This window comes from Triticum aestivum, chromosome 5B (genome assembly GCF_018294505.1).
Source record: "Triticum aestivum cultivar Chinese Spring chromosome 5B, IWGSC CS RefSeq v2.1, whole genome shotgun sequence".
Classification (NCBI taxonomy): Eukaryota; Viridiplantae; Streptophyta; class Magnoliopsida; order Poales; family Poaceae; genus Triticum; species Triticum aestivum.
Window position 1 is genome coordinate 532,616,585 of NC_057807.1, and position 12,184 is coordinate 532,628,768.

General features: G+C 52.3%; 1 protein-coding gene across 1 annotated transcript; it reads left to right on the forward strand.

The window, feature by feature from the left end:
* Positions 1-1,822: 1,822 nt before the first annotated feature.
* LOC123112987 (protein ROLLING AND ERECT LEAF 2) lies at positions 1,823-7,278 on the forward strand. The gene is made up of 4 exons (XM_044534087.1): positions 1,823-4,166; positions 4,265-4,410; positions 4,930-5,153; positions 5,710-7,278. Exons 1-4 carry the CDS (start codon positions 2,411-2,413, stop codon positions 6,464-6,466), a joined length of 2,883 nt encoding a protein of 960 aa, XP_044390022.1. The 5' UTR covers positions 1,823-2,410; the 3' UTR covers positions 6,467-7,278.
* Positions 7,279-12,184: the final 4,906 nt, after the last annotated feature.

Here is a 12,184-nt window from a genome sequence, read left to right on the forward strand (position 1 = left end):
ACCAGAAGCAGTGCCGCAGTTCCTTTTTTCTGCCTTTCCAGGCTCTTCCGCACCCGCCTATTCATGTCATTCCCATCTCGCCGGCATCTCACCAGCGTCGAACTTTCTCTCCCCCAACATCCATCTCAGACCGCCGCCTATCTCTCCGCCCGCCGCCTTCGTGGGCCACCATTCGAGGTAGCCCCATGCCATTGCCGACCACCCCCTCTCACAGTGGATCACGGTGCGTCGCTCTAACCACATCTACCAAATCTGGAACCGAAAAGGCATGTACATAGATCGCCAGAAACTGGCTCCATGGCGCTCCACCCCCTCCCGTGCTCGACACCACCGGTCGCATCACAACAATCGTCACGCGGGCGGCATCTCCGAGAGAAGGTACCCGTCCCATCCCCCATCTCATCACCGGTTTCTTTTCTATTCTGCGTGAATTCCCTTTCATTACATACATTGAACGATTTGTGTATGTGCCAATCTTGTAACGAGTTTCCCGTCACATATTTGCACAACATAAATGGATTTCAAAAAGAATAAAAAAAGAAAACCGCTGCGCAACATTTCATCCCCACGACCTTTTTCTGCGGGTCTCATCCCCATGACCTGCATGCGTTTCTTCTTGATGCACCGGCATGGACGGTCACCCAAGGTTTGTGATCCATTTCGGGTCAACCCACTTCGACCGGGTAATCGGCCCTCGAGCTGGCATAGATTATCCATCGAATAGTCCAGTCTTCTCCATCACGCCTATTAATTCCCTCGCCCCCTCCATACCCACTTCCCGAACTAGAGGAAGTGCCACAGTTCCCTTTTCTTGCCTTTGCAAGCTCTTTCGCATCCGCATATTCATTTCATTCCCATCTCAGCCGCATCTCACGAGCGGCGAGCTCTCTCTCCCCAACATCTCAGACCGCTGCCTTCGTGAGCCACGATTCGAGCTAGCCCCATGCCATCGCCGACCACCCCCTCTCGCAGTGGATCACGATGCGTCACTCTAACCACGTCTACCAGATCCGGAACCGAAAAGGCATGTACGTGGATCGCCAGAAACTGGCTCCATGGCGCTCCACCCCTTCCCGTGCTCGACACCGTCGGTCGCATCACAACAATCGTCACCGCGGGCGACATCTCCGAGAGCAGGTACCCGTCCCATCCCCGCCTCATCATCGGTTTCTTTTCTATTCCGCGTGAATTCCCTTTCGTTACATACATTAAACGATTTGCGTGTGTGCCAATCTTGTAACGAGTTTCCTATCACATATTTCCACAACGCAAATGGATTTCAAAAAGAAAAGGACGCCGCACAACATTTCATCCCCATGACCTTCATGCGTTTCTTCTTGATGCATGATGCACCGGCACGGACGGTCACCCGGGTTTTGTGATCCATGGAGCATCGGGACACCCTGAATTCGTGAGGCACCCTTGTCATCCACCTTCACCCTCACCGTCACCCAGAAGTCTAGAACCAGAAACGCCCCGGCGGGCCACCACGGGCACGGCACGGCACTCAACTGCGCCAGTACAAAACTCCACCTCACACTTCGTGCGCAAACAGCCGCGCCGAAAAAAACTGAACCAGGCTCGCAATGCGGCTCGCAAACTCGCAGTTGACATGCCACGTCGCCGCCCGAGCAAACAAACTTTGGAGCTAATCACCTGGCAAACAATGGACAGAGAGATTATAAAGAGCAGGGGGGGAGGAGCGGCACCCCCACCGAAATAAATCCAGCCCCCCCTCCCCTCCGTCCTCCACGCCGGCGACAGGCGTCAATGTACGGATGTCCCCCCCGCCCATAGCCCCACCACCACCACCACCGCGGCACTCTCTCCTCCCTCCTCGCTCCTCATCACCGTCGTCGAAATTTCATCTTTTTTCCCCTGTCTTTGCGCGTTGGGTTTGGGTAAAACCGCCCCCGCCGCACCACCGAAAGAGCAAGCCCAAGCCTCCCCTCCATCCCCCGATGCCGCCTCGTGCTCCTCCCATCCCACCACCATAGCCCCCCGACCCCGGGTCGAGTGATACAGTAGCCCCACCGCGTCCACCACTCCGCTTTCCCCCTTGCCTCGGCCGCCTCCCCCGCCGCCGTTGCTCGGTCGGGCGCGGCCGCTCCATCCGCTGCTGCCACGAGGTTCAGGCTCAGGCCGCGTCGCGACGAGCCGCCCCCCGCTGGCACGCGCGCCCGCGCCAGCAAAAAGGCGAAGATTCCCGGCCTCGCCTCCAGTCCCCTCCACTCCATCCTCCTCCTCCACCTCCCCCTGCCCTGCTCGCCCCTCTAGCCCAGATCTGCCCCCCTCCCCCGCTCCCCGCGCCGCTAGATTCGCCGCCGACGCCGACATGCGGCCGCCGCGGCGCCTCTGACCAAAGGGGAATAAAAGACCTCCGCTTTCCAGACTCCTCCGCTCCGCGCCGATGGGGTGCGGCCAGTCCAAGCTGGAGGAGGAGAAGGCGGTGAGGCACTGCCGGGAGCGCTCCGAGCTGCTGGCCCTCGCCATCCGCCACCGCTACACGCTCGCCGACGCGCACCGCGCCTACGCCGACTCGCTCGGCAGGGTCGGCGTCGCGCTGCACGACTTCGTCCGCGGCGTCCAGACGCTGCCCCCGCCGCCGCCCGAGCCCACGCTCCACCTGCCCCCCGGCAACCGCAAGGGGGACGGCCTGCCCGCCGCCTCGCCCGCCAACAACCCCGCAATCGCCTCCTCCTCCAACGGCCAGGCGCCGCCGCCCGCCGCCAAGCAGGTCCGCATCAACCCCGACGACGAGCACATCCACTTCCACTCCGACGGGGACTCCGATTCCGAGGACGGCCACATCAAGTTCCACTCCGACGACGAGGCCGGCCCGGGCCAGCGCCGGCCCGAGATCGTTCGCTCCGCGGGGGAGCCGGGCCAGAGGCCGCCGCGGCAGCAGATGGGGCCGCCGCCGTATGGCTCCTCCGCGTACGGCCCGCCGCCGTCGTATGGTGCTCCTCCGGGGTACGGGTATGGTGGATATCCCCCTCCACCTGACTACGGCGGCATGGGAGGGCCCGGCGGCTATGACCCGGGCTATGGCGGCATGGGGGGCGCCGGAGGCAATGGACCGGGATACAGCAGCATGGGACCACCGCCACCTCGCAGTGATGGATATGACCCACCTGGCTACGGTGGCGTTGGTGGCTATGGCCAGAGCTTCTTCAACATGAACTATGCCCGCAGCCAGCCCCCACCGCCGTCCGTTTCACACCAGCACCGCCCAGAGGCCACAGACGCCACCGTCCAAACCTTCTTCAACATCAGCTATGCGCGTGGCCAGCCCCCGCCGCCGTCTGTATCGTTCAAGCAACGGCGGGAGGCCAGTGATGCTACCGTTCAGACCTTCTTCAATACCAGCTATGCTCGGGGACAGCCCCCTCCGCCATCCGCAGCGTACGAGCAACGCCCTCAGGCCAGTGGTGCCAGGGTCCACTATTATGGTGACGGCGGCACACAGCCACCCCCGCGCGGGTACAATGGGTATGCCTCCCCGCCGCAGAGTTCCTATAACCAGTATGCCTACGGTGGTTACTATGGCGGTGCTGCTGCTCCACCTCCAGCAGATATGCCATCCTCCTCCCGTGAGGAAGTCGTGCCACCGCCGCCTCCATCTCCGCCGAGTGTGTCTACTTGGGATTTCTTGAACCCATTTGAGACCTATGGGAGCTACTATGACCAGCCAACTGCTGCTCCAGCGCCATACACTCCCAGCAGGAGTTCCAAAGATGTGCGCGAGGAGGAGGGCATCCCCGATTTGGAGGATGAGGACATGGAGGTAGTCAAGGAAGCTTATGGTGATGACAAGCACCCGTTGAATGGGCACACTGGGAAAGGGAAGGCGGCAAAGGAGGAAGGTCGCAGCAGTACTGGGGATGAACTGCCCCGTGACTCCAAGTCGTCGCTGCCAAGTAGTAGTGGGAGCAGCTTGGATCATGATGTTCATGTAGTGGAGAAGAGTGTTGTCGGAGAACAGGCACGTCAACATGTTGCTGGCCTGCCGCCCACAGGTTCAGAGAAGACGTATGTTGATGACAATGAGGTGGTGCTCGAGATCAAGGCTCAGTTCGAGCGTGCCTCCAGTTCAGCTGGTGAGGTGTCCAAGATGCTTGAGGTCGGCAAGATGCCTTACTACCAGAAAGGTTCTGGTTTCAAAGGTTGGTGAATTGCCTCACATCTGCTGTCAAACGGTTCTGTCTTGTTCTTTTGCAGTTTCTAAACATGTTTGCTAAGTTTTACCCAAATGCCAATCCAGTATCTGCCATGATGATTTGTGGGATACCGACAATGGAGGAGGAGTTCCTGCGGTTCGAAGAGGACAAGGCGATGGGATGTGGCAACCTTTCCTCGACGCTACAGAAACTATACATGTGGGAAAGGAAGCTTCTTCAGGAAGTTAAGGTATAGAATTCTCTTTTTACATATTTGAATTTCTGAGGAACATTGTGAGTCGTGAGAATACTTTATTTTGGCAATGTGATTCCTCATGTTCACGTTTCACATGCTTGTGCATCCAATTTACTGTACAGAGTCAAAGTACAGTATGTGAAAGTTTTGGATTTGTCCATTGTCTATGATACTGGCTGATTACAACTAGGAGTTTCCCTCTTATTTTTTAAGGGGTAGCTTATTGTTGTTGCAGCTAAAATTATGTATCACGTAGTTAAATGTAACTTTTTAATTACAACAACAACAACAACAACAAAGCCCCAAACAAGTTGGGGTAGACTAGAGGTGATTTTTTAATTGATAAATAAATACGCTATGAATAGGTCCACTTTTGTTCTTCCATGTATAAATAAATGTTTGGTTGATACTCATTGAAATAATGTGGAAGTGGGCCAATGCTTTTCTTATCACTCTGCACCCATTTATCCAATATTAGATTCATTGGACTCAGTTTCTTCGGGTGCATTACAGGCTGAAGAGGAGGAAAGGCTTAAGTATGATAGGAAACGCCAAGACCTGCAAATATTAGATGAGAAAGGTGCAGAAACTGAAAAGATCATAGCTACTGAAAAGGAAATAAGGAAGTTATCAACAAGGATAAGCATAGCTATTCAGGTTGTGAACACCATCTCAGGCAAGATCAGTAAGCTAAGGGATGATGAGTTATGGCCACAAACATGTGAGCTCATTCAAGGGTATGCAGCTCTCCCTTAAAACAGTAACCTGCGCATACCCCTATCTGTTTCCTGCTCCTTTTACATGTTAGAATATCACATCTGGAATGTCTAGCTACATGTTTATGTTACCTTGAATATTTTCACATATGCAAATTAGTGGATTTATAAATCCTTTTTCTGCACTGCCTTGTAATATTGTTAATGCGACTGTGGTGATATTGAGGCACACAATTAACAGTGAGCAATGAGCAGTTAGAAAAAGTATGTAGCACAAGGTTTCCTTCAGTAAGCAAAATGCTTTTGTTGTGTCAATCCTAGTAGTATTATATCTTTTCTCAAACAGGACAGTCTTTTCCATTGCATGTTCTTATCAGGTTTTTTTTTCATGGATCAGGATTCAGTCCTTTGTTCACAGTTTTTTGTCCATGTAGTGCATTGCAAGATTTAGTTGACTGTTGACATCTATGGTGGTGTGTTGTTCAGTTAGCACCTATGCATCTTTCTTTATAGTTTTTATTTACACACATGTTGGTCTGTGATATTGGAACTGATTGTATCAAATACTTTTATCCAGGCTGATGCGGATGTGGGACGTTATGTTAGAATGCCATCAGATCCAGCTGCATGCCATATCCCAAGCTAAAAACATAGACTCCATGATAGATGCTGCAAGGTTTGGTGATGATCACATGGACTTGATCAAGCATCTAGAGCTTCAGCTATTGGACTGGACTACCTGTTTTGCCGGATGGGTTACCGCTCAAAAGAACTATGTTAGTACGTTAAATGACTGGCTGCGGAAAGGAGTTGAATATGTGCCCGAGGAAACGGATGACGGTGTCCCTCCATTTTCTCCTGGACGGTTAGGTGCACCGCCCATCTTTGTGATATGTAATAACTGGGCAGCCGGCGTGGCGAGGATATCTGAGAAGGAAGTCGTCAAGGCAATGCAAGCCTTTGCGTCCAACGTTCTCCACCTCTGGGAGAAGCACAGGTCACAGCAAAGGCAGGGTATGATGGCTAATAAAGGAATGGACAGGGACCTGAGGGTGATGGAAAAGGATGAACAAAAAATGCGCAAGGCTCTGGAAGCAAAGAACAAGAAGCTTGTCCTGGTTTCTGATCAGACAGGCGTGTCCTTGTCCGCGCAGGTGTTACAAGGCGCAGGCCCCCAAGCCGAAAACAGCAGTCTGCAGTCGAGCCTGAGGAATATTTTTGAAGCGATGGAGACCTTCACTGCCGCCTCCGCAAATACTTATAAGGATCTCAACCTTCGCGCCGAGGAGGAGAAAGCTCGAGTCGCCGGAGAGAGTGGCAGTAGTGTTCCGTAGCTTCCATGGTTTGTGTTTGCTGCTACAACAGGACACAAGCCTTTGTCAGTGCAAAGAAAACTGGCCCTGGTGATTCAGATTGGAACTCTTAGTGTGCATTACAGTGGCCCGATTCTGGTGGCAGGCTTTCGGCTTATGCACTGGATATCCACATTTGGGCTTCGGGGATGCCGAACAGGTCTGAGGCAAGCTGAAACATGATGACATCTCACCTTGTCGAATTGCGAATAGCCTTTGAGGATTGGAATGCTGGCCATCTGCTCAGGCTGTGCGGGAGAAGTTGCTGGCAGGAGCAAGGATACTGCAGTGTGAACCAAGACGAGGCACTCGGCTGCTCGCGCACCTCGGCGGCACAAGAGCACTCGCGGCCAATGCCTGATCCAAGCATGGTGCAGGAGAGCATGAGGGGTTTCCATACATACATTGTGTAAAAGAAAAAACAGAGCAGTCGTCATGCTGCCGGGCTTCAGAACTGCCGGCAGAAGAGTTAGATCCCGCTGGAACGTCATTGGACAGACCGGTGGCGGTCCCTGATGCACTGAGGGATACCCGGAGCTTGTGATCCCTGGAGCCAGGGGGGGGGGGGCATGGTCACATATGCGGCGGCGAACGGCAGCGGCAGCAGCAGCAGCTTGGCGCCGGGGCAGCGACTCTTTCAGTTGTAGCATTGTAGGGTACTTGACCCAGAGGATATGTAGATGGCTGTCGGTCACCCTGGAAGGTTTTTGGTCGTTTGTTCCTGTTGTGTTTATTCGTATATAGAAGAAGATATGATTCAATTGGTGCAGTTGGTTTGTTTGTTGTTTTCTCTCTCTCTTTCTGTGTCATATTTTCGCCGAGCTCGGCCGGTTGTGCCGTGTCTTCTGCACCAGGATTTGCTGAAGCCGATCAGTGAGCCTCTCCTGACTAATCTATCTGTCTACCCGTCCTGATGGGACGCCCATCCATGGTGCATGGGCCCGTCCCCTTTCCCTAGAGGCCTGGACGCACAAGCTGGAGTACTTCACAGTGTGCAGCTTGACCGATCGTGTCACGCACGGTCTCACGCTCGCCATCGTACGCACAGAAACAAAAAAGAAGCACGGGCAGTACACTGGGCACTGCTGCTGAACATGTCCGACTCCACAATTCATTTCCACGCAGCGGGTGTACCCGATCACTGCTCCAGCATAGGAGTACATGCATGCAAGCACCATTGATCAAGAGTGAAGTGGATTATTGTCCTCTTTCGGGCCGTGGAGCATGCACGCTTTCCCACCCGTCACACCGGATGAGATGCACCCACTCACTCGCTCACTCACTCACAGGTGCACTTGTGACAGATGATTGAAGCGCGAGGGGACCCTTCCGTTGTCACATGTGATCCAGGTCCTTGACCCTCCCCCCGGCAGTCCAGAATTCGGCGGGCCCTGGCCGTCCGATCGACCCCCCGACGGTGTCGATCGATCGCATTCACGCCGACCCTTCTTCGGCAGGTCCACGAAAATCGGCCTCTGGTTTGGCTTTGGTGTCCTCGGCACATGCATGGGCTCCTCACACGCCGCTCACCGGCACCTTTCCTCTTCCGTTTGCCTTTACTGTGTCATTTTTTTTTGCGAATAGTTTGCTTTTACTGTGTCAGGGATGAAGCTACTAGGACGGGCACAACACAAACTCTTGGTAGTTGTTGTTTTTTTTTTTTGGCGGGAACTCTTGGGCCGTTGCACCACGAAGCAGGTGGTCCTCAGTGAATAAAAAATAAACAAATAAAATTCTAGTGCTGCTACATTATTGCTTCGTGATGAACTGGGTTGATGATGCGCTGGTCCATATAGTACGTACCGTGATGGAATAATCATGCATTTGTTAAGTTGCCCATGAGTGATCTCCACTGGAAACAAAAAACCAATGAGCGCAGTTACAAAACTGTCACTCACCCAAAAGTTTTCTGGTGGGTCTGGTAGGACTATCCCAATCAGAATCAGCAGAAGATGACTAAACAAGAGGGAAATGCCACATTGTGTACTGCGTTTGCAGTAGCGTTTCATGCACCTTGCTCTTGGCCCAGCAGCAGGCGACGGAAAGCATGCATGCATTTCCAGGGCCATCACTACTACTCGCTTCGTTTCTAAATATTTGTTTTTTAGAGATTTCAAATGAACTACAACATACGGATATATATATAGACATATATTATAGTGTAGATTCACTCATTTTGCTCCGTATATTGTCACTTGTTGAAATCTCTAGAAAGACAAATATTTAAGAACGGAGGGAGTACCAATAAACATACTTGACAAGTCTTGATTGAATATCTTCTCTTGCCTAGTAGAGTATAAAAAGGCAGCACATTTTGCATCATGATGATGCACTGGTCATACATTGTTAAGTTGCTGATGATCGATCTACACTGGAGACAAACCGAACTTTTATCTATTATACGGTTACATGGCGAATAGTTTTCTGGTGGATCTGGTGTGGGACTAGTACCTCAATATACACATTAAAAAAGAGCACTAAATAAGAGGGAAATGGCACCTTGCATACTGTATTTAACAGTGGCGTTTCAGGCATCTTGCTGTTGGCCGGGGTATCAAATGGAGTACTACATCATCGGATGCAAGCCCAGTAGGTGAGGGAAAGCATTGCATTTCCAGAAACATCACCACTTAAGTAGTACCTCTGTTTACTAATGTAGTAGTATTGAACTATCAAAACGTCTTATTTTAATGAACAAAGAGAGTCGTACTAAAAGAAATATACACGAGAACAAACTTAATTCCCGAAAAAGTAAACATATATTGAATCAACATCACATTGCTCCGCTATGAACTGGGCAAGCAACGCTATATCGTTAAAAATGGGCGGGCAGCGAGACATCATGGTGAGAAGACGGGGCCTCTTACATCATGGGTGAGATGTCGCTTGCACTAATGGGACGGAAGTGACAGGTTAGGGCGCCGTGATCTGATGTTTATGTCCGTGAGTAGCTGAGCTAAGCTGGCTAGCCAAGCCAGGCCAGGTTGGTTGATGGAAACAGACAGGGTATGGAAATCAAAAAAATCTATGGCTTCCTTCAATTTCTACCCTTTCCTTTCTGGTTCGCAAGGCAACAAGATGGAAACGACGCCATGTTATTTCCGTTTTCCACTTTGGGGTGGTTCATCTGCTCCATCTACTGGGCCTTGAAAACTCGACGATCTGCTGCTGGCTGCTGGATTTATAATCCACTACTTTAGGTCCATTTATCCCCTTTTGGATGGGTTGAGAGCGGCCGCCGGCTTATAATGCACTACTTTATTCGGAACTAGGCCATTTCATCCGCTTTTCGACGGTTGGAAAGTGTGTTTCTCGTATTCTTATTTTTTGACATGCCTACCTTTTGTCAGTGTGACATAACAGGTTGGTGATTTCCTACTATCTGCTGGTGTGTGTGTGTGTGTGGTCTTACGTTGGGGGTGAGTAATGAGCTGGATGTTGTTGACATGGCAGTGACAGAGACAAAAAAAAAGACACGTAATCGAACGTCAAGTGGTAGTAGAAAAGTATATGTACTATAATAAGTGTGACACGTAAGAAAAGGAGCATGAGTTGAGTTAGCTAGATTTTTTCTTTTGTTGCTGATGATGATGTTCCACATATCACCTGCCTGTCTCTACTCGATCGTGAGAGAATATATGGAGTATGTAACAAGACGTGTGCACAACGCGTTGCCGAGGCAGGCAAGCACAGTTCGCTAGCTAGGTAGCTGCACGGGGAAATTCAATTGTTCGAGCGAATCGAACGTTGTCTCGTGCGGATCTATCTATCTATCTATCTGCAGGTCATCTAGATGTTTTTTCGTCCACGTTGTGTCGCTGCGGGTAGATGGCACGTCCGGTTCATGCGCTTTTTGGCCCGCATCATCCCATTACATGTTGTCGAATCGAAAGCTTATTTATTCACCGGCTTTTCTCCCGTGTGTACGTGGGGAACTGGGGATCGATCCATACCTAATCAGAGCATCTACAGCCGCCACCTCAAGCCCCACTCAAACGCCCGGACGACCTGATTAGTGACCAGTACAAAGACCCGACCTAAGCGGCGCCTGAAACATCTGGTCCACTAACCGGTACGCCTTATATCGAGTCTGAATATAGGACAAATAGGGAGACCTGGGTACGTCCGCCACGTCGGATAGACGACGTTCCCGATGAAGTGTGGATGCCGCATGGGGCCACTCTAGCTCATCACCCTAGGGCCAAAGTCCGGCTATTTAGGCTGGACGGCGTCCCCTAGCCCTGGCCACATCCACTTCATTCCTCTCCCCGCCGTCAGACCGAGCCCATCCACCTCTCTCCCGCTCCGCCTCATTTTTTCCACGCCATGTCCTAGGAAATAAAGACAACGTATACTATGCTCACGCCGTAGCGCCAGTGATAGATTGAGGACGAGATTCGGGCGAGGGGCGCCGCCCGCATCGCAACCAGCCTGCCTCCGGACTCGCCAGAGCCAGAGGAGGAGGAGGAGGAGGCGGAGGCGGAGGAAGAGGAGCAGCAGCCGGAGCCGGAGCAACCGGTGCCTATGGAAGTGGCGGATCCAGAGGAGGAGGACGTGGGGGATCCAAAGGAGGATGAGGCAAAGTAGCCCGGAGGAGGAGTTGGCGTCGGCTGCGGGCTTTGACATGGAGAACGCCATGGCGGAGTTCGCGGTCGCCCAAACAGCCTAGATGGCAGAGCAGCAAGCCATCCTGGAGTCCATCCAAGATGAGGCCTATGTCAAGGCCAACCAGTAGTTCATCTGGCAGGGACGGGCGACGACCGACGTGCTTTTCGTCGAACTTGACACGGTAGTGGAGGCCGACGCGGAGCAGCCGGAGGAGCCGCATGAGTTGGAGTTGCGGCTGCCACTCATGTACCCGGAGCCAGTCTCCGACAAAAATTATGGTAGTATAGGTTAATTGATCTACATAGTACGTAGATTTTCTCGGTTGCATATTTCTATGGATTTAAGATTTTATTCAAATATGAGGTATGCGGATGTACAGGTGTCGTGGTATTCTCACCGGGGGGGGGGGGGGGTGCAATACGACAGATGCCATAGGGTGGCTTCGTATGAGGGCAAGACTGCTGCCAGAATATTCGGGGACGGGTATGCGAGTAGCACGTGCTAGTTTACTCAGGTTATGGGCTCTTCGGAGATATAATACCCCTACTCCTGCATGTCTGAGTATATCTGGTATGTATATGTTGAAATGTGAGATGGGCCTAAAGCCCATATGACAATTTTAGATTTGATCTCTAAGGGCCCATGTAGGTGGTATGACAAGGTGGTGGGAAGTTTAGTCCCACCATGCTAGTGGAAGGAAAGTTGGAGTGGTTGATAAGGGTGGCTCTTCTACATGCTATTGGAGCTTGAGAAGAGAAGAGGCCCTCGCGCGCTCCTCCTCCGCCGCCCGCCTCGCCACGCCTCGCCTCGCCTCGCCTCGCCTCGTCACGACGGATTGCGGGTTGCGGGAATGAGATGAGCCGAGCTCACACCTATACGCTTATTTTTGCCAGTCACTAACGGAGAGGTTCTGACAGCAGGGCCACGATCCGAGATGTCAGATCGTGGGCTGTCACGGACTCGAACGTGGGTCAAGCCCACGTCTCTCCATGCGGCTGCCTCTATATAAGTGTGCGGTGTCCCCTAACCGTAGCCGCCACGAACAGATCACATCTGCTCATGCGCATGCCAACCGTCGTTCCTTTGCTGCTG